Here is a 22,208-nt window from a genome sequence, read left to right as displayed (position 1 = left end):
AATGCGCTCACTATTACTGCCTGTCAAATTAATCTAATATTAATCACGCTGAGGATTAAAAGTGAAAATATGAAGTTTTTCATAACATCTTTGCTGCTGTTGAATGTTGAAAAATGATGGCAGAAAGCAAGTGGAAGCCTTAAACAATAGGCTTAAATCATTTCAGCTGAACCAGTGTATAGCTGAGTAATGGAAGTTCATCGCTCTGATCTGTAGTTCTACAAATCTGTTTGAAAATCTTTCCGCTCCTTTTTGGAGTTTCCTGTTATTTAAGCAGGCTGCCGCAGTTAGCTACGTTAGCAGCTAGCATGTTCTTGAGCTCAGATATTCAAAGAAGTACAAAAAGTGAATGTTAGACAAGTGTTATTATGGCGTCTTGGCTTCTTCAGGATGTGTAGTAAGCAGTAACGTTTATAATAACTTTTCATTTTATTATTTATTTATGCTTGGCACATATCATTGGCTTCTTTTTGTGTTTGAGAAATTTTAGATTAAACCTTTTGCAAAGAGGTCCGTTTATAAAAGAAAACAGTTACGATAAAATTAGGAGCGAGTGTAGCAATTTATGATGCAGGAAGTTGAATGCGTCAGCAGGTTGTTTTAAGATGTTGCCAGGGTTACAGGGTTACACCGTAACCTTGGCAACAGTTGATGAAGTTATTTTCTCCATGACCATGGAGTTTATTCTACAAAGAAAATTAGAAGTCAATTTCAAAACATTAGAAATATTACACCACCTGATTTATTAATTTTTATTGCGAAAAGGCTTTTTACTTTTACATATTAGGTTTTGTGTTAGGTAGCAAACACACAAAATTTGTTAAAGAATATGATAAATTAGCATTTTGCTAGTTTCTCATTAATTGTAGCACCTGACATTGAACCACTCCAGGCTACTTGAATCTATGTTTATCCATATCTAAGAGAGGCCTATAAACCTTTTCAGCCAGCCATAAAGACTTCATAGTGTCCTCTGTATTTGGACACCACGGCCCCAGCTGCAGGCCCAAGGCTGGAGCCCACCAAAACAACTCCCTGATAACGACTGTGTGATGACTATTCTTCCCGCCCCATGAAGGACACCTGGATTGGCTGGAGGACTGTTTACTTAGCCTGATAGGCCGAAGGACACTGTCTCAGCTAAACTATGGACACGCACACACACACACTTACACTGATAAGCACTCACTCATCCCCCTCCCTTTCCAACGCCTTCGATGCTTGTGCCCTACCGGGGATGATAGCAGTCAACTGGACCAGCACAGATGCTGCAGGACCGGATGCGCTGTCTACGCCGGCTCTCTCTTACCCTTTACCCGCCCCTGTTGCTTGTCTCGTGTTTCTATGGTGTATTGATAGTCATGTGCTTTTGTGCTGAGGTGTTTTTTCTTTTATCAAACTGTTCTCCCACTAGGAGCTCAGTCTGAGTGGAGTTTTTTTTCTCCTCCTCTTACCTCATGTAGTGTATTTTCGTTGTTTTTTTTCCTATCAGCCTACCTTCTGACATGTCTGCCCAATGTGATGTTTGTGTAAAGTTGGTCAGAAGGTTCCTTTGTGAGTGCGCATGCGCCATTAGCGTGCTGCCTGCTGTAACCCCTAATTTCCCTCGGGATGAATAAAGTATTCTGATTCTGATTCTGATAGTGAAATGCTTTTCACTGTTTTGTTTTGGGTTTTTTTGTTTTGTTTTGTTTTTTTTACAGTCATAATAAAAGCCTTATTTTTAGGTTGCAACCGTGTGATATACAAATTAAGAAATTAATTCACGAGCTTTAAATGCAGAATCTTGTTTCCATCACTGGGGGAAAAAATATGATCTACAAATTTTTGGTTATTATCTCAATCTTGACTTACGAATAGGAGAAAAAAGATTTTTTTTGCCCTCAAAATTTTTTTTTGAGGTTTTAATCTCAGAATTTGGGGTTATGTATCTATAAATAATAAATTATTATTATTAATAAACTAATAATATGACATTTTGAGTTACTCAAGTCAATTTTGACAGATTTATCAATTTTTAAAAAATCTGTCTTTTAGTTATTTATTTATTATATATTGTCATTTAAACATCGTTTAGCCCTGTTTAATAGTTAATTTAAACAGAGATTTCGAGGGATGTAAAAGAATATGTATTATATATGTATTAAATGTATCCAAATTTAAAAAAAAAAATTATAGCCTCGAAGAAACTTCAAGTCTACAAGTCACGAATACATTATTTTAAATAGGAATGTTGCACTCGCACACAATCATGCATACCATGATTGATTGTTGTTAATTCTTCGCTAATTCTTCCAGGTTTGTTTGTTTTGTTTCCTCTGGTCATTTTTATAGTTTAACCCTTTAAAGGAGAATAAAAGAAAACATCCCATTAAACTATAAAACTTTGAATCTTTATTATGAGGTTAACGATTATTTATTTATATCCTACTTGGTTGTGCTGCCGAGGGCATCTGAAGGAGTTCATCAGACTTAAAAGTTTTGCGGGCGCTTCACCACCAGATGGTGCACTTTATAAGTCGTACTGGCGCAAGGAAGGATAATTCACCAGGATGAAATAATTTCCTGATTTGAAATAGCAAAGTTTTTTTTGTTGAATTAATCGCCATCTGTCAGACTTAAAATACTGGAACTTTAAACCTGCGTGAGTGCACGTCGCTTGCAGATGATGAGGATTCAGCTTCCACTGTGGATAACCGTCCATACAGCGCCTGCCTGTGTGCAGGCTGCACCGGCTGCACGCCCAAATCACTCTCGACTAGGAACGGGGAGGCAGAGCAGCTGGTCTTCGACATGGCTAAAGAAGGAGCAGACATGACAGAGGAAACCGAGTACATGATAGACAAAAATGTGAAGAAAGAAATAGACAACGTGGAGACGTCTGGCAATGCCAAAGAAATGCGAGCGGTGATATTGTCAGGTTTTGGGGGTCTTAACAAACTCAGGGTGACCAAGAAGGCAATGCCCGAGCCTCAGGATGGTGAAGTGAAGATCCGCGTGAAAACATGGTAAATATGAGGGTGTCAGTGTTTTTCATTTGTACTTGTGAGCTGCGGTCTGATCTGGTCTTTTACTCCCACGTTGCATGGTGCTTTTGTGAAGTCTAAACGCTGATCAACAAGGCTTACACAGAAATTCGCAGTCATGAATCCACAGGTCTTTTCTGGTACAGGAGGTTGGGTGGCTGATGTTCATAACAAGCATATCTGATGCCACAGTTTCCAGTCATTCTATGTCACACTTTCTATTTTCTAAGCGCTTGTTTACAAGATATTGAGCAAGTCATTTTTCCCCAGGTTGCAGCTGAGCTTTTGCCAGTGTTAGCAGTGTGACATTGGGAAAATTAAAGTGTACTGTTTATCCACAGAGGAAAAGCCTGTGACTCACTGCTCATAATAATGCAATAAACAGTGCTGGGTAATCCCTACATCTCTTAACACCTCATGCTAAATATTTGATATTAAAAAGCTGTTAGAGACTGTTCAGGGTCATGGTCGTCATCCAGATATCGAATCAGATGGATTCCAGTGTAAACAAACAAGAATTATTCTTTATTGCAGTGGCTTGAATTTCCTGGACCTGATGGTACGTCAGGGGACTATCGATAATCCCCCCAAACCCCCTCTTGTCCCTGGATTTGAGTGCTCTGGAATAGTAGAGTCAGTGGGTGAAAACACAAAGGGATTTGAGGTTAGTGTAATTACAGCTTGTTGATGCAGTTGTTCTATGAGTACATGCTGCCAGAGAAGTACACCAATAAAACTAGAGAGGATGCAGATTGCAATAAGTGCTGTAAGTGTAACAATCAGAAATATACTGCTGTTAATTCATAATCTGATGACATTTACTGCCACATGACGGGCTCACGTTAGTGTCTGCCGTGTGTTGACCTCCTTCCCTCACATGTTTCTTTCAGATAGGCGACAGAGTCATGGCTTTTGTGAATTACAACGCCTGGGCGGAGGTGGTTTGTGCACCCGTGGATTTTGTCTACAAGATGCCAGATGAAATGACGTTCGCTGAAGCAGCAGCCTTCTCCCTGAACTTTGTGGCTGCTTATATGATGCTCTTTGAGGTTGCCAATCTGCGAGAAGGGATGTCAGTGTTGGTCCACTCAGTAGGAGGTGGTGTAGTAAGTCCAGTTCTCATATGACTAGTGCACACCCTCTAAACAAATGCACACATATGGAATTGATGTTTAATCCCCGCTGTTAATAGTGCTATTTATATCGTGGTATGATTTATGTTTATGTCTGCTTTCCTTATCCTCTGTGCTCTCGGGCACTGATACATTATTATAACTGTTATTATGTTCAGGGTCAAGCTGTGGCTCAGCTCTGCTCCACCGTGCCTAATGTCACTGTGTTTGGGATCGCTTCGTGTTTCAAACACGCAGCCATTAGAGACTCCGTGGCTCACCTCTTTGACAGAAATGTTGACTACATCCAAGAAGTCAAAAAGTAAGTGTGTTGTGTAAGTGGTTTTACTTCTTTTTGACAAATTTTGGCAACATTCACTCATTGAGTCAAGACTGAATGTGGAGATGTAGTCAGGTGAAGATGTTGCCGGTTACCCCTTTAAACTAACGTGACAACGCTTAGTTAACAGAGGGTAAGAGGCCTGCTGGAGGATGCAGATGTTACTGCTTGCTTTATTGGTCATGTGTGGCTGTGGTCACCATGGCAACTCACAGCTCATCTCAGCAAGCAGCAGCATTGTGTAGGGTGGAGGTCTGTAGCGGCAATGTGGAACAGCTGAGCCAATTAGGCCAGAGGAGCGATTTCTTACACGTTACACTGACATCAGAGACGGTTTACGCTACAAAGAAACCGCTGGTTGCAAACGTTCATGGGATTGGATGCGGTATGCCACAGGTCTACTACAATTAATCTGCGGAGGTTTCATGTAGTTCTAACGATGATGCAAAGCTTTTGATTATTTCATCACCAAACGGCCTCCTCTGCTTCACAGAGCTCTGGCAGTAATTATCTGTGGCTATACTAGAAACAGGGTAGATGCGCATTAGTATGATGTATGAAAATCCATATTTGCCACGTTGTAGTACCTACAGATGCAAATGGCTTGATTAGGAAATGATGTTGAGTGCTTTCTGCATACATGTCAGCAGTGGTAGTGGATTAATATGCCTTTCATCTCACTGGTCCACACATTCTTCTCAGGATCAAGTGCAAAGTACAATTAAATTAGCCCTTTTACAAAAGGCAAAAAACCATGAGAATCACAAGACCACCAAGCTGTTCAGCCAGCCGGGTGTTTGGGGCCACAAGGCAGAAAGTATGGACTTAATGTCCCCTTGATAATAACATGCCTTTCATTCTTTCATATACCGTACTCTAAAAAGTCTCATTATGGCCCTTTTTTTTCCACTGGCTGATTCTGTGTGCGATGAGATCAGAAACTTTTTGTAACACGGTGTAAAATATGTTACCGATGAGGAGCTACGTGGGCACTGCAACACATCAATAATCCCTGTATAAGAAAACGTGGGCTGCAACTTTTTCTCAGAGTAATACTCCAGAGAACCAAGCTCCTTATCTTATGAATCCATGATTAGACAAAACCTGAAGCTGCTCCAGCATGAATCACAGGCTGAAAACACACACACACACACATATAAATAAATTATATATATATTTATATATACATATATCTATATATATGCTTACAGAGTATGTTTTGCATGTTTACATTTAGTGCTTGTGGACACAAACAAGCCAGTGCAGTCATATCTCTGCCTTTCACTGTACTTTAACTCAACTGCTCGAATTCTTCATGACATTTTCAGTAAAGCTGAAACAATTAGTTGCTTAACTGATTAATGGTAATTGAATGTTGCCTGTTATTTGGATTTTAGATTAATCTACTGGTTATATTTTTACCCTTGTGAGCTTTCTAAATCTGGGTGACTGGGACTCAGGAGGTAGAGTGGGTTATCCGCCGGCTGAAAGGTGGGTAGTGTGATCCGCAGCTCCTCCGGTCTGCCTTTCAAAACGTTAAGATGCTTAACCCCAAAATGAATGTGGGGGTGACAGATAAAATATAGTGCTGTGTGAATGTGGCTTGTAGCGTCTAAGTTTCTTGCGGGCTCAGTAAGAGTAGAAACCTTTCATATAACTGCCTCCATTCCTTAAATCACTTGTTTTCTTAGACAAAAGTGGAATACTACATTAAAAAGGCAAAAAAAAGTATTATGTCTGAAATCGATTCAAATTTGTCCAAAATGTGTCCAAATCTTTTTTCTGCTAATCTTACCATCGAGGCTAAATGTTTCAGCTCAAATCTGTGTTTAAAATAATCTGTTCATTTATGAGACAACATTCAAATAATTTACTGGTTCTAATGAAGTGTTTAAATCTCTGCATGTTGCATGTTTATTAGCTCAATTGAATATTTTTTAACTGTCCCTTTGTTCTTGGTGTTTCAGGATTTCTCCAGAGGGAGTGGACATTGTGCTTGACTGCCTGTGTGGGGAGAACACAGGCAAAGGCCTGAGTTTGCTGAAGCCGCTGGGAACTTACATCCTGTATGGTGGGGATGATATGTATTCCTTTACTGTGCAAAAATGTATCGCTTCAAAGTCAAAATAACTACATTTTAAATCTTACTTCAAATATTGAGAAGTACAGTCTCACTCTCGAGTCAAATTCCCTGGCCCAAAAAAGCAGTCTGGCACGAACACGCAGAGATTTTTATACCAGTTTGCGTGTGGATTAAAGAAGCTTTAGAGGTACTTTTAGTTGGATTTTGTTACTTTTGCACAGAGCCCGAGTAGCTGTTTTACATTCCTCATGGCAATCTATCTGTCTTCTTGCTGCAGCTTCAATTTTTACACACACCCATAAGAGTGGCACAGATCTAGTCGCAAAATAGTGAGTGTCATTTGAATAATATATACTCCAGAGCCTGCAAATTGAATGTATTGTCCTTCACAGCAACCAGTCTTATCTGGTCTCCGTTAATTACTTTAGCTTCTGTCAAGCCTCATGAATCAAGTAACATGATTACAGAGAGATTAATTCATTATCTGCAGCCATACTCAAAATGTGCAAAGGCATACTTGCACAGATCTAAAGGGCTAAAGGTGCCAGCTGATCCTCCCCCACTCTCCCTTCATGCTTCATGGCTGCCAATTATTGACTAGTCACTTCTGTCCAGTATACAGAAATCCTTTTATTTTTGTTTTTTCAGGCGCGTCAAACATGGTAACTGGGGAAACAAAGAGTTTCTTCAGCTTTGCAAAATCTGTGAGTCAGAGATGCAGTCTATCATCAATATTTGAAAGGAAACTACACCCTGTAACTGCCCAATCAATTATAAGTCACAGGAAATGAAACGCACGCACACATCCGTCACCCTCGTTTGCTTGTTTATTTGTTTTTACAGTGGTGGCAGGTGGAGAAGGTGAACCCTATTAAGCTATACGAAGAGAACAAAGTCATAGCTGGATTTTCGCTCCTCAACCTGCTCTTCAAACAAGGGAGATGTGGCCTCGTGAAATCAGTGATGGACAAACTCCTGTGTTTGTATGAAGAGAAGAAGATCAAGCCTGTAGTGGACTCCCTCTGGGCGCTGGAGGAGGTAAGAACTTGAAGTAATCAGAGGGTTTAAGACACAGAGATCGATGAGGATCAAATTAAAAATGACCCGATCACGTCGGGCAATCCGAGATGCCAGAAAAGATTTTAAGAAGAATTGGTTTAAACATCCTGGACAGAATATAATGTGTTGTTTGTCGCTGCTGAACGTTGTCAGCTGTCCTTGGACATTCTTCCACAGATGGTGGGTAGGTTGAATCTTCCTGTTCAACTATTATGTCACACCAACACAAAAAGCCAAACAGCCCATACATCAAGCACTTGACACTCGATTTCTACAGACTCTTTAAGTCTTCCTATAACTGTGATCATTCAGTTTCTCAGGAACCTTTGTACAGTAGATGCATGTTTCCTCTAATAATTTGATATTTACATTAAGAGATCCGGATCAGTCTTTTCCTGCATTGTGCAACATTTAAAAGGGATTTGAGTTCAGGGGAACATCAGTAGTAAATGAAGACCCATGACTGGAAAAAGAGAGACTCATAAATACACTGTCACAATTGGTTGTGTGTAGAACATATTGAAGCATTGAAAACCAGACTCTTTCCATCACATAGGCAATTTTACAGACAGATGAATATTACCACATCTATGCTCGATTTCCTCTTTTTACTTTGCTCGCTCTGCTATATTTTTACAAGGGCATTTGTGGCTCACATCCCCATTGGTACATAAGCCTAATGGAAAAGTACCACTTTAAGAGAGCGTACCTATGCTACTTACAGGGTTTTTCCTGCCTAAAAGAATTTTTAGTGCCCCCCAAAAACGCTTAAATCCAAGCCAAAGGACAATCACCGGCATCGTAATGAAATACTTTTTTTTATAAAGCAAGTTTGCTAATTGGGGGTTTTAGTTGTCCAAGCATAATAATCATTTCTGTTTATTAAAATGGTCCGAAATAACAGAAAATGCACTGATTTGTTTTATACAAGGTAACACACACTCACTACTTTAACTGTATGCAGGGCCATCATGCTTATTCATCCACTTAATCCCCATATTTATCCATAAAAGCTCCGGCTTGTGATGCGGGTTTAGCCGGTGTGCATTTGACCACTGCTGGGCTCCTTCATGAGAACAGCTTCAGTTTAACCCCTTTTTCATATTTGTGATCCTTCCTCTGATGTCCACGTGTACCTGCAGTGGATACAGTAAAACGGGGATCGGAGTAAGGCAGGAACAGTTCTGTGTTTTTCGTCTGTAGTTAAATGATACACAAAGATGGGGACACAGCTGTTTTCTCTTATTTGCTTAATTAAACCATTTGCAAACAAGGAATGTGTGGGCTGTACAGATGGTGGTTGATTTATTCATTTTTCTGCACCTGTGGGGTGGAAAAGCTGCACTTTTAATATTCTTGTAGGTTAATGAATTCGGCAAAGCCTTGCAGCTCTGAATGACTTACCTCTGCACCATTTCAGACCTAACAAACACCAGAATCAATGAAGAACCTGCAGCTGGGGACTTGAGACTAAATGGACTGGTTTTTGTATAGTGCATTTCTACTCAAAGCACTTTAAAAAACGGGCCCTTTTTTCAACATCTAACTTTCACTCTAACATAATGGGAGCAACCCAAGAATACTATAATATTCAGAGTGGAGCAGGCAGTGATTGAACCACCAACCTTCCAATTAGTAGACAATCTGCTCTATCTCCTGAGCCATGGCCACCCCAGTCCACTGATTTTCTGGTTACTGGAAAAAGAAGCAGAAAGTTTATCCTTGGACTTTGTTTCATACTGAAAAATACCTCAGGAATTTAGATGAAAGCAGAGGCAGTGTAAGTAATAATCACAAAAAGCTTACTGTAAGTTATTCTAGACTCTGTCTACAGTCGGAGAGATATTTTTGTGAAATGATTTCTCATGGGAAACTTTCCATGCACTGTTGTCATTACTTTGGCAGATTGTTCAGGCTATTCACTGGAACCATTGCCCATGAAGAATCTCATTAGAGGGGAGGATAGCGTGGGATGTAGTGTCAGGGGCACAGCTTGCCTCGGTTGTTTATATGCCTGGAAGGAGAGGTTAGTTTACATGCTGACCATTGCAACCTTTCTTTCCGGAATGAGAAGTTGGACAATATGCATGGCTGGGACAGAATAATGGGAGTTTTTCTAATCGCTGCTAGTTTCAGTCAGGAAAATATTGTACAGCTTCTACGCTGAATGCTATTAAAAATCCTGAAAAACAAAATCGAACCCACGTTGCATGAAAATTGGTCATTATGCACAGAGACCTAATTCGCTCAAAATGTAAGCGGAATTTATCCAACCCCCAACCTCTTCTGGAAAGTTGCTACCTAACAGCAAAGTGCTGTACAGGTTTATGACCCACTTTTCCTATTGGCTTGATTTCTGTGACACAACGGGTTCCAGACAAAGGCATACACTCAGCTGCGTCTGCGTGAGTGCATGATATGGCATGGTAATCTTTTGTGGTGGGTCTGACTTTATTTTTGCCCTTTTATCAGTAGCACCATGCCTAACAGAGTTGATTCTTTAACCTGTTAAGTAAGTTGCTGTCACAGCAAAATAAATAATGATGACTGAATGGCCTAGCAGTCGTTCATAAACGTTGTTTCTGGTCTCCTTTTGCCTGCTGGATGGCAACACGGAACCGGAAAGCGTCGCTCGTTGTCACATGTTGTGCCTCTTATTGCTCCCAGGCCGTGTTGGTGAACACGAGCGTGATGTTTTATGACAGCATATGAAGTGTGGGTTTTTCGAAAACAGTGTACATTTGCAGGAGCCTTGTCAGTGCATGGCAAACTGTTGCCTCAACTGCTGCATCACGACTGGATATTGAATTATTTTCATTTGAATGCAAGCTGTAGAGTTCGCCACAACGCAGTGCTTAGTGTTCTGGGATTTTGTTTACAGGCGCTGATGATGTGCACAGGGATTTCTCTGCAGCAGCCCGCTTGCCTCAGTCTACCGACAATACACACCTTATTTCTGATTTTCTTTAGCTGGCAGTAAAGATCACACAAACCTAAAAGATTCTGACTCACTGTCTTACTCAGTTTTGCTCTCCTAGCAGGAGCACCGGATTCAGGGGTTTTGCTGAATTTGAACGCGTCATGGTATTTTTCCACAGACAGCCGAGTGGCAGAAGCCTCATCTTCATTTAAAGATAGTTTAAGAGCCCTATCATGTTGATACATGATGTCCTTTATTATATCACAGACGTGATAGGTCACCTATGGTTTACTCTGCAGTGTAGTGCACAGCATCACATTTTATCTCTGAAGACTGCATAATGTGTGCTATAGATGTAGCTGCCTAATTGAGTTTGGAGTCCTTGGTTCAGTTCCTAGAAGGGTTGTTCTTTATTTTATTTTAATTCTATCTACTGTAGCTATTGAATGTGGGGATAACAGTGAGCCAGGTTATTAGGAGGTGTGGTCTGAGACTTTATTTATTTTGCAGAATGTGACTAAGATTTTTTGCAGTGTAGAATAAACCATTTCTGGAATAAGACTGCAGAAACAGTTATTCTTAATGTATCTGTTATTAGAGCCTGTCCCTCCCTGCCAGATTTTCAATTCAATCTCTTGCTATAGATCTTGCATCAGTGAGGTGTTCAGCGTGATGTCAAATATCAGCCAGCAGAGTGAGTCAGCATCATTTTGTCACCGTTAAGGCCATTAACTTTCCTCGCACAGGAAGTCTGTAATATAGCTGTGCTAAAAATGGATCCCGTGTCTACAATCTGCAGAAAATTATTGAATCTTTTTGTGATTTTGAAATTTTATCAGCTGGTGTTTTTTTTTTTTTAATCCAATTTTACAGCAGTCTCTCTGTTAGAGATCTTTTATTGTTAAACCAGCTTTTTTTACATGTTGAGAATAAGATCTGTGCGGCTTTTTAAGAAGAGGTTAAACTTATGTTTTCTTCTCAGGTAAAAGAGGCGATGCAGAGAATTCATGACAGAGGCAACATAGGAAAACTCATTCTGGATGTTGAGAAGTCTCCCACCCCTCTGGTACGAAAGGCTTTTATTGCTATATAGACATTTTCTCTTTTAAAAGGTGACAGACTGCATACATAAACAGACATGGCTGTTAAGAGTTTTATTTTCTCCGTATGGATCGGTCTTATATTCAAGCCTACTGTAGTTTATGTAGGATTGTCTGGATGCAAAATTGGATAAATATGAATTCCAAGTCCACATTTTTAAGAAAATCTATAATGAAAATGATTTTTTTTAGAAATGCAAAAGGTATTCTTCTCACACTTCATTTGCTAGCTGACATACAAAGTGGCATTTGTAGTAAAACAATATATATATATATATATTAACAGCAAACCACATAAGTAACTGCACATTTTCTTCTCATGTCAGGATTGTGAGAGCTGGATTTCCTGCTGTCCTCTTCATTTCCATTGTCATGTCAGCCCATCCTCTGCCCATTAGCAGAGTTCGCTGTGTGATTTGATGTCAGCTCACATTTATTTCCACCTCTGTTTCCACTAAACGGTTAATGGTGGCAGTAAAAAATGTTTTATCTGTAGATGGCCAGCGACAGCACGGAGACCAGTGAAGCAGGAGAGGAAGAAGAGGAGCCCGAGGGAGACAACGACAGCAAGGAGCGAATGCCTTTTATCCATTAGACCCGACAAAATCCCACTGCAGCACACCTAGAGACACTGGAGAGGCAGCACAGTTTCACCAGAGCAACACAACCCCAGTCGTGTGTGTTTGTGTGCATGTGCTGTATGCATGAATGTATGTATGTGCAGTATACTTTAGTGCCTCTTGTCCGTTTCCTATTATGTGTCAATTGATTAGTCTAAGCAAAGGATAGGATGCCACAATGTGCAAGAGCCATTTTCAACACAGTGTTACATTATATGCTGTACTATGAAGTAATTACCTGCTAGCCAATAATATGAATAGGTTTGTGTTCACTTTATAGTTAACTGCATCTGCCCACAGTTTATTAAATTAACAGCAAACCACATAAGCATTTAAACCTGCCGACCTGCTATTCTCGTTTTATGATTAGCACCCCATGAAATAGATTAAGTAAAGCGCCTAAGTGTCAAATAGTAACAAGGAAACATTTCTAAATATTTCACAGCACAGGGGGAAAAAAGAAGTATTTTTCTGTGCTCGGCTGTGAGAATTAAAAGCGAACAGCTGAAATAGGTTTGAGAAAGTGACCCCAGTGTTCTAATTGTTCCGATCAAGGGAGTGCATCCCTTTGTTGTGTTAACTAATATGTAAGCCAGGAGAGGCAGAAAAGACTGAGTGTAGATATTTGCATGACATTTTATGCTAATGTGCCAACCTTATATTATGGGATCACTAGTGCCTTTGAGCTACAAACAAGTGTAAAATACTTGAAATGTATTCCTTATGTGCAGTTCACATTGAACAAACAAACAAAAAGTTATTTTTAGGTGGAAAATGAAGTGTAATCTGTTTAAAAAAAACAAAAACATCATTGGATCATGTAATAAGAGGGATTTGGACTTATTTTTCCCACTGAACTGTATATTCAGAATTTACATAATGTGTAACACCACGATTGTAACATTTATTGTTTCCGATCAGAAAACCATGAACAGATTTGTAAACACTTGAGTAGAACAGGACAAATTTCAATTTATACCTGCGTCAAAATCCTGGTTTTTCTTGAGCATTAAGTAGTTAGTCGGACTCAGACTGCAGTTTAAGGTATTTAGAGTCTCTAGCTTGCCTGTCTGACCAAAGTTGTTTACTTGCTGGTGCCTCACAACAAAAGTGCCGTAAAACTCCATAACTGACGTCGTATTTTTACAGTGAGCTCGTGTATGAGGCTGATTTAGGAACACTGTGCAGCGCTTTAGTTAAGTATGGCAAGCTCTGCCTTTACTCTGCAAGTACACCCACCTACTCAGACGATTTTATTTTTGAAACTTGTGAGAATCTGCTACACTATTTCAATTTCTCTAATTACGCTACCTTGCTTACTCGGTGTGTTTGTATCGGCTAGCTGTCTGAATCCTTCATCATTTTAGGCTCATCTACAAAAACAACACAGGATGTCAGTGTTTTGTAATTGAAAAAAGTAGAAACTAGTCAATGTGTAGCTTAAAAGTTATGAGTAAACACTGCATGCTTTGAATGTGATAAACAGTGAAGAGAAGATGTTCAATGGGTTTACTAAAGTGATCAGATAAATTATATCCTAGACTTGAAATTTAGGGCGTTATTTAGACAATTTGGGGAAGAAAATCTAAAATTCGATGCCTTCAATGTCCCTGTTAGTGTCTGTGTGCGTGAGAGAGACAGTTGTATGTGTATTCATATTGCCTCGTTTAAAAAAAACAAAAGAAAGAAATGTGTACAACTTGTTCAGCACTGTAGTGTGTTCACAAAATTCCTCAAACTATGGTTTACCTGTGATATATTTTTGTCACATTTTTGTTGTGTACTTTCTTTGAGCACTGCTCTGTTTACTTGAATAAATTTATCTGCAAAGCATTTCTTGCGATTTTGACTCGTGTTCAGGTGCTCGTTAATGCAAATGTCTAATCAGCCAATCACATGGCAGCAACTCCATTCATGTAGGCATCTAGATATGGTTATTATGGTGAACATGGTGATTTAAGTGACTTTGAACTCGTGCTTTTTGGTCACAGGTGGGCTGACTATTTCAGAAATACTTTGTTGGGTGAAAATGTCTAGTTCATGTCAGATGTGAATAACTGATTACAACCAGTATGAAGAAGAGCATCTCTGAATGTCCACAATATTGAAACTTAAAGCAGCCGCACTACAGCAGCAGAAGAACAGACTGGGAGCCACTCTTGTCAGCTAAGAGCACGAGGATATAGTTCACATAGGCTCACTAAAATTAGACAATGTGAGATTGGAAAAATGTTGCCTGGCCTGAAATAGCTACAGCGATTAGAGCACGCTGTAGGTATTTCAGGTACTGTGCTGCAGTGGTTTGTATCATATCTATAGACTCCAATTTGTGCGCGTAAATGGAGAGTCGTCTTCACACACTAAGGTCAATTATGGTGTTCCACAGGGTTCAGTGCTAGGACCAATTCTGTTTACATTATACATGCTTCCCTTAGGCAGCATCATTAGAAGACATAGCATACATTTTCACTGCTATGCTGATGACACCCAGCTCTATCTGTCCATGAAGCCAGATAACACACACCAATTAGTTAAACTGCAGGAATGTCTTAAAGACATAACGACCTGGATGGCCGCTAACTTTCTGCTTCTTAATTCAGATAAAACTGAGGTTATTTTACTCGTCCCTGAAAATCTTAGAAATATGGTATCTAACCAGATTCTTACCCTGGATGGCATTACCTCGGCCTCCAGTAACACTGTGAGGAACCTTGGAGTCATTTTTGACCAGGACATGTCCTTCAATGCACATATTAAACAAATATGTAAGACTGCTTTCTTCCATTTGCGCAACATCTCTAAAGTTAGAAATATCCTGTCCCAGAGTGACGCTGAAAAACTAGTTCATGCATTTATTACTTCCAGGCTGGACTACTGCAATTCATTATTATCAGGATGTCCAAAAAACTCGCTGAAAAGCCTTCAGTTAATCCAAAATGCTGCAGCAAGAGTACTGACAGGGCCTAGAAAGAGAGAGCATATTTCTCCTGTTTTGGCTTCCCTTCATTGGCTTCCTGTTAAATCCAGAATTGAATTCAAAATCCTGCTCCTCACGAACAAGGTCTTAAATAATCAGGCACCATCTTAGCTTAATGACCTTGTAGGACCCTATTAGAGCACTTCGCTCTCACACTGCAGGCCTACTTGTTGTTCCTAGAGTATTTAAAAGTAGAATGGGAGGAAGAGCCTTCAGTTTTCAGGCCCCTCTTCTGTGGAACCAGCTTCCAGTTTGGATTCAGGAGATAGACACTATCTCTACTTTCAAGATTAGGCTTAAAACTTTCCTTTTTGCTAAAGCATATAGTTAGGGCTGGATCAGGTGACCCTGAATCCTCCCTTAGTTATGCTGCAATAGACGTAGGCTGCTGGGGGATTCCCATGATGCATTGAGTTTTTCCTTTCCAGTCACCTTTCTCACTCACTATGTATTAACAGACCTCTCTGCATTGAATCATATCTGTTATTAACCTCTGTCTCTCTTCCACAGCATGTCTTTAATCCTGTCTTCCTTCTCTCACCCCAACCGGTTGCAGCAGATGGCCGCCCCTCCCTGAGCCTGGTTCTGCTGGAGGTTTCTTCCTGTTATAAGGGAGTTTTTCCTTCCCACTGTCACCAAAAGTGCTTACTCATAGGGGTCATATGATTGTTGGGTTTTTCTCTGTATCTATTATTGTACGATCTACTGTACAATATAAAGCGCCTTGAGGCGACTGTTGTTGTGATTTGGTGCTATATAAATAAAATTTTATTGAATTGGTCTGACAACTCTTGATTTCTGCTGTGACATTTGAAGGGTAAGGTCAGAATTTGGTGTAAACAGCGTGAGAGCATTCCTCATGTCAACAGTTTAGACTGCTGCTGGTGCAATGGTGTGGGGGATATTTTCTTAGCACAATGTTCGACCTCTTGGTAGCAACTGAGCATCATTTAAACACCACGCCGTGTCCATCTCTTAATGTCGACAGTGTACCCATCTGATGGTCTACAGCAGGATAACACACCATGAAAGTAAATAATGCACCAAGGAAGAAATTCAAAAAGGAATGAACATTGCAAACAAAGATGAACACAGGGTTATACACTACCAGGAAACAGGTGGGGATCGGGGCAAAGCTGAAACTAATCAAGACAAGTGAAGACAGTCAAGGTGGGGCTGAGAATCACAAAGGAGAAAAATTGCAGGTAAAAAACACCTTGAAAGTAAAACAGGAAGTAACCGGATGACCGAGAGGAGAAGAAAAAGGTACACAAGAGGGGAAAGGGACTTACAGGGAAACCCATGAGGAGATGGCTATGAAATCAAAGCAGGGACTACACTCAAAATAATAATACTCATGATATACCAGGATAGAAAAAGGAATAAAAACCCCCCCAAAACAAAACAAAAACTGAAACATAATATCAAAATATATTAACAGGAATCTGAAACACAAAACTCATGACATACAAGTAAATCAGATTCTTTGTAAGCCTTCAGTGTTGCACAAGATGACAACAGCATCAGGGATTTCTCTTTAAACAGAGAGCTGAAACACAGTTGTGTTGCTAAAGAACATATGGATCTCAGAGGAGGACAATGGTGCTTGTGTCTAATGACGATGGTGGTCGAACATTACTCCGTTTCATTTTGGCTTTTGCTGTGATTTCCCCCCAGTTTGTTTGGTCAGAATCAGGAGTGCACTCTAGGCAAAACTGCTGCAAACGCCGCCTTATTTGAAGATTCACACACATTTGGTCTTGAGCAATGAGCAATTATTAGTCAAACCAGAAATAACCTGCTACGTAGCTTGCATTCGAACATCATACATTAATGTGCTTGCACAACTTTATTCCTGCCACTAAGCAACAAGTCTATAAAAGCTCATTTTGTAGGATTGTTTGTTTCTCACACATTCGCCGCATCATGTTGACATATATGCATCTATATGTATTAAATTTCTTAATAAATAATTGGAATGCATTATTCCAGAGAATATGTCACTCAGGGGTGGATGTATTATTAAAAAAACAGTTTGAGATTCTAAAATAGGAAAACGTGCTTGAACTGGTTTTGACAGTTGAATAGCTATATTGAGCAAATATGCCCAATAGTTTTTTTTTCTTATTTAGCTCCCACTCCCATCTGTATACATCTCCCTCTAAAAATAACTCGCCTGCATTAAAGCTGTAAACTGGACTTCTAATAGCAGCCTTATGTTCAAATATTGCATAACTGTCCCTGTGATTGAAACAGGCCTAGAGCTAGGCTGTATTGATGTACCAGGTATATTTAGTTGCTTAAATTTATTGAAGTGGTTGGTTAAACCTTTCCTGAGCACAATGATAATTCACTGCCAGGCTGCATCATTTGACACTTAAGAGGTGGTATAAGTTTTCAAGTCTCAAGTTGATTACGTCCAAACTTAACATGTGAAAAGAGGAAGAACACTCTGTAGTATTGAAGCAGTCAATGGATTTCAGGTTTGTTTGTGAAATGAAAGTGAATGCTTCTTAGCGCACCTTGTCCCAAGTAAATATTTATCTAAAAATAACTCGACACAAGGAAATCATTATTGGCCTCCACCCTTTTTAACCTCCCTCACCTCCTCCTGATGTCTGGGCAAAAACAAACACATTTAGAGCCAATACAGGGAAAGGCATACAGAGGACCTGTATATATTGAGCAGCCTGCAGAGCTTTTGGTTTCTTTCACAGCAGCACAACGTGGGCCACTGTGTCCTGTATGCTGGCCGCAGACATGGCACGCCTGGGCCTCCCTGTCTTCCTCGTCCTCAGCTTCTCCTTGCTCCACATCTGCAACAGCGGTCCATCTCGCACCAGGAAGGCTGTTTCACCTCGCCAGTCTGGAGGTAATTGTATAAATCCTATCAAATCATGGCTTTATCTGACCTGTGTGTGTGTGTTTTTTTCTTAATTGTCTCCTCCTTGTGCAGCTACAGAGGAGGAGGATGTGATGTCACAGCTCCAGAGGTTGTGGCAGGAGGTCAATTCTCTGAAAGAGATGCAGGCACTGCAGACAGGTATTAGTGAGAGCGTTTCTGCATTCCTGATAAATTAATATTAATGTACAGACAAGTAAGACGAGCAAGAGTGTGAACAGTGCTGCATTTATAACTTAATAGCCAGAGTTTAAAAGTCAGAGTGATTCTGTAATCTGACGCACATTTCATATCAACTAAAAAAGGAAGAAAAAATAATAATCGAGACGCTTTCACAACATACTCCTATAGTGTGTAAAATCCATCAACTGCTGCTTAAGTGCTAATGTTTAAATTCAATATTTTGTCAGATATTAGCAGTGTCATAGAAAGTCCTCGAGTCTCTTGGGAGGTTTTCCACCTATTTGATTTCAAAATCTGAAGTCTGAGAACAGCACTGGATTTTCTGTGGCCGAGAAGAGGCTGCTGAGGATGCTGAAGAGCAAATTATTCTTTAATCAGCTACTGAGGTCAAGTTACAGTTGACCATTTCAAATTCCCTCAACAGAAGGAATTTAAATCTTTAACAAGGATTTCTTGAACACAAAGTGAATGATTTAATGAAAATCAATGGGTTAGAAGAGACTTTGAAGAAATAAAAATTAAATTAATACACAAACTCAAAAGGCTAATTCTGATATAGCATACCAATTTTCTGCTATATAAATTATGAAAACTGTTGACTTTTTCTGTATTAATTAAAGAGAAATGTGCCTGAATATAAACTTGATAATTTCTTGAAATTAATATTTAATGAAATTGATCAATACAGCCTGCAGACATGAAGCGTACCCCTAATTGTAGAATGAACCTTATGGTGCCAGCTTATCAGCAGAGGGCAGCAACACTCCAAGAAGCCTTTAAATGCAAAGTAACAGGTTCACTTGCAAGCTGCATGATGGTTACATGAATAGTTCTTGCAATGTAATTTGATGGGACTAGTTTATAGTGTTACTTTACCATTCATTAATTCATGAAGTAAATGCTTTGTGTTTTCAGTGTGTCTCCGGGGCATCAAAGTTCATAGAAAGTGTTATCTTACAATTGAGGAACCCAAACATTACCATGAAGCAAATGAAGACTGCATTGCACAAGGTGGAACTCTTGCAACACCGCGGGACATGTTGGAAAACAATGAACTGAGAGACTATGCAAAGAGGAGTGCTCCCGGGTCTAAGGACTTCTGGATCGGTGTGGCAGACATAGTGAAAGAAGGCGAGTATGTCGATGTCAACAGCCAGCCAGTCCGCTTCTTTAACTGGGATCGCTCCAAGAAGCAGCCCACAGGAACGAAGAGGGAGAGCTGTGTTGCTCTTTCAGTGGCTGCACAAGGAAAGTGGTATGATGAGGTGTGTCGCAGCCTGAAAAAGTACATCTGTGAATATGTCATTCCCTGAAGCCAGAAGTGGAAAGAAGAAATTAAATAAAAGGATGTTGACGATTTGATGATCACTGATGCAGGTTTATTTGACTAAAACTGTACAAACCCTTGTGTCTATGATAGGAAGTTTTTTTCTCTGTGGTTATTAATTGGGTTCTAAAACAATCCTAATATTCAAAATAGTAACTATAGGTGGATTTTATATGAGTTCTCTGTGATACAAGAACTTTATCTTCACATGAAGCAATTCCCAATGGCTTGGACATCGACTGAGCAGATCATGAAATTAAAAATTATGAGTGAAATTTCACTGAAATAAACAAAAATGTAAGCTTCTGTTGTTTCCTGGAAATGATTTCATTTCACCATTACTTTTCTACATTAGCTTTAGTCTATTAATTTCATCATTTTACACTTTACATTAATGCAACTCCATACATAAGTATGAGAAAGTTCCTCGGTGCACACTTCAACTTCTCATGAAGTATTTTTGACTGTTTCACATTCATTGGTGTGAAACTGCAACAAAACCCACAAAATGATAACATTTTGTTTTATCGGGAAATGTAACATGTTTGAGGGACCCTTGTTGCACAACAGTCATAAAATGTACTGACTTAAAAAAAAGTAGCACAAGCAGTTCTGAATGTTGAGTAACGTTTAAACATTTCCTGGCTACAATCTATAAGAGGCCTGAGCAACACAGCAGGGCTGTGATAAAACTGGAGTTGCAGGCTCAGTTGTGCTCAACATTTCAGATTTTTTATTGCAGTGACACCGAATAGAGCCGTTATCACACCTTGAACCTTCGTGAGGTGACAATGTCAAATATTTACCCCTGTTTGCTCCGAATTGCTGCTGCCACACTGCAGTGCAGATGTCCGGTTATAGGAAAAATATTTTTGGTCATCTAACTACAAAACACCAGTTTAACAATCTACAGATGAGAGTTCAGCAACTACTGTGTCACTGTCCGCCACATCTGCTCTTCAGTCACAGCCAGCTGAGATGGTTGAGATGGCGACTAACCACGGTTCAAGGCAGGGACATTTATGTCTCTCTCCCTCTTTTTGTGCTAAATCTTCAATCTGTAATGAGCACCTATATCCCTCCCCACAATAAGCTATTAAAAAATGATGAATTCACATCTGCGGTATATGGAGACAGCTTTATTACATTTCTAAAAGAGAGCCCCAGGCAAAAACGAGCAGCTGGGACCCCATTAAACACCTGTTCCACCCCTTTTCTGTAGACTGAGTGCTGGCCAAAACTGATGTGTACCAACCCATCCATCCCTTTTGCTAACCTTTTATCCAGCTATCGTCATACTATAATGACTATAGTGTATATATTATGTGTTCTCTATCTCCTCCTAGACAAGTGGACCAATCTTGAAACTTTGCACAAACATTGCCGAGGACACCATGAGTGCCAACATCTGTATTTTATACAAATTACACAATCATATTTATATTTTATAACACTGAATGGAATGTCAGATTAGAATGGTGTGTCATAATATATTTGTAGCATATTTACTGATCTATGCATGTTTCTTATCTAGTTTGCTAGTAAAGTGAAAGGCGGGGTATACCCTAGACAGTTCGCCAGTCTTTTGCAGGGCTGCTGTGTTGTAATTCAACTAAACATAAATTTATACATGCCAAATACATCCCCAGACAGGTATACTAAGCGTGCACCTTGTGATTTTTGTTGTCATTGAGCTCCACCAAGCTCAAATCAAATCAAATCACTTTTATTGTCACATCACATGCGCTGGTACACTGGTACAGCACATGTGCATGAAATTCTTGTGTGCAAGCTTCACAAGCAACAGAGGTGTGCAAAATACAAGAAACATAAGAACAAAGCAAAGGGGTTGGCTGTTCATTTTTCCAAGGAGCCACATGAGAAAACGGGACTGGGCCACATCAGTAATCTTAACTCGATTCTGTCGATTCTGCTCATTATTAATTTCATCTCTGGGTCTGGGGTTTTATTCAGGTTGAGATCTGGAGCAGAATCACAATCACAGAATCAGAATCAGAAAGACTTTATTTATCCCCAAGGGTCAATTTAGAATAAAAAATTAACTTAACTCTATTCATGTTTTCGGACTATGGGAGGAATCTGGAGTGCCTGGAGAGAGCTGGTTGAACATGCAAACCTCATACAAGAATGCATAGCTGCCTGGTGGATAAAAAACAAGGACCTTCTTGCTGTGAAGGAACCACTGCTAACCACGCTGATGCCCCACTATGTCATTATATATATGTATGCACAATTGTATAGTGAAATCCTTTCATTATATTAGTAGTTTAGGCCCAACAGGCTACAGGCTTGAGATTCTACATGGGAGGATTATTAGAAGCCAAGTGGCGCAGATGAGCCTACAGTCAAACCCACGCCATCATTTACATTTAGAGTGAAAATAATATCAATAAAGTTTTGAATTTATTAAACCATAAAAGTAGGCACATCTTGTGCTATTTTTATCTTAATCTGATAATAACATGACAATTAATATATTACATAGTAGAAATTAAATTCACACATCTCTCTCATACACAAACTGTGCGCTTGTACTGT

General features: G+C 39.7%; 2 protein-coding genes across 2 annotated transcripts; both read left to right on the top strand.

Moving 5' to 3' along the window:
- The first annotated feature begins 2,524 nt into the window (after positions 1 to 2,524).
- On the top strand, positions 2,525 to 14,445 carry vat1l (vesicle amine transport 1-like). Its single transcript, XM_026168134.1, has 9 exons — positions 2,525 to 3,008; positions 3,561 to 3,690; positions 3,917 to 4,132; positions 4,318 to 4,460; positions 6,446 to 6,549; positions 7,210 to 7,265; positions 7,405 to 7,599; positions 11,523 to 11,606; positions 12,137 to 14,445. The coding sequence occupies exons 1-9, from the start codon at positions 2,794 to 2,796 to the stop codon at positions 12,233 to 12,235; spliced, it is 1,242 nt and encodes a 413-aa protein (XP_026023919.1). The 5' UTR covers positions 2,525 to 2,793; the 3' UTR covers positions 12,236 to 14,445.
- Positions 14,446 to 17,964: 3,519 nt separating this feature from the next.
- On the top strand, positions 17,965 to 19,934 carry clec3a (C-type lectin domain family 3, member A). The gene is made up of 3 exons (XM_026166290.1): positions 17,965 to 18,109; positions 18,194 to 18,280; positions 19,238 to 19,934. The coding sequence occupies exons 1-3, from the start codon at positions 17,983 to 17,985 to the stop codon at positions 19,633 to 19,635; spliced, it is 612 nt and encodes a 203-aa protein (XP_026022075.1). The 5' UTR covers positions 17,965 to 17,982; the 3' UTR covers positions 19,636 to 19,934.
- Positions 19,935 to 22,208: the final 2,274 nt, after the last annotated feature.

Source organism: Astatotilapia calliptera, chromosome 1 (assembly GCF_900246225.1).
Source record: "Astatotilapia calliptera chromosome 1, fAstCal1.2, whole genome shotgun sequence".
Lineage (NCBI taxonomy): Eukaryota > Metazoa > Chordata > Actinopteri > Cichliformes > Cichlidae > Astatotilapia > Astatotilapia calliptera.
The sequence above is the reverse complement of the archived record's forward strand: the minus strand, read 5'-3'. Positions and strand labels throughout refer to the sequence as shown.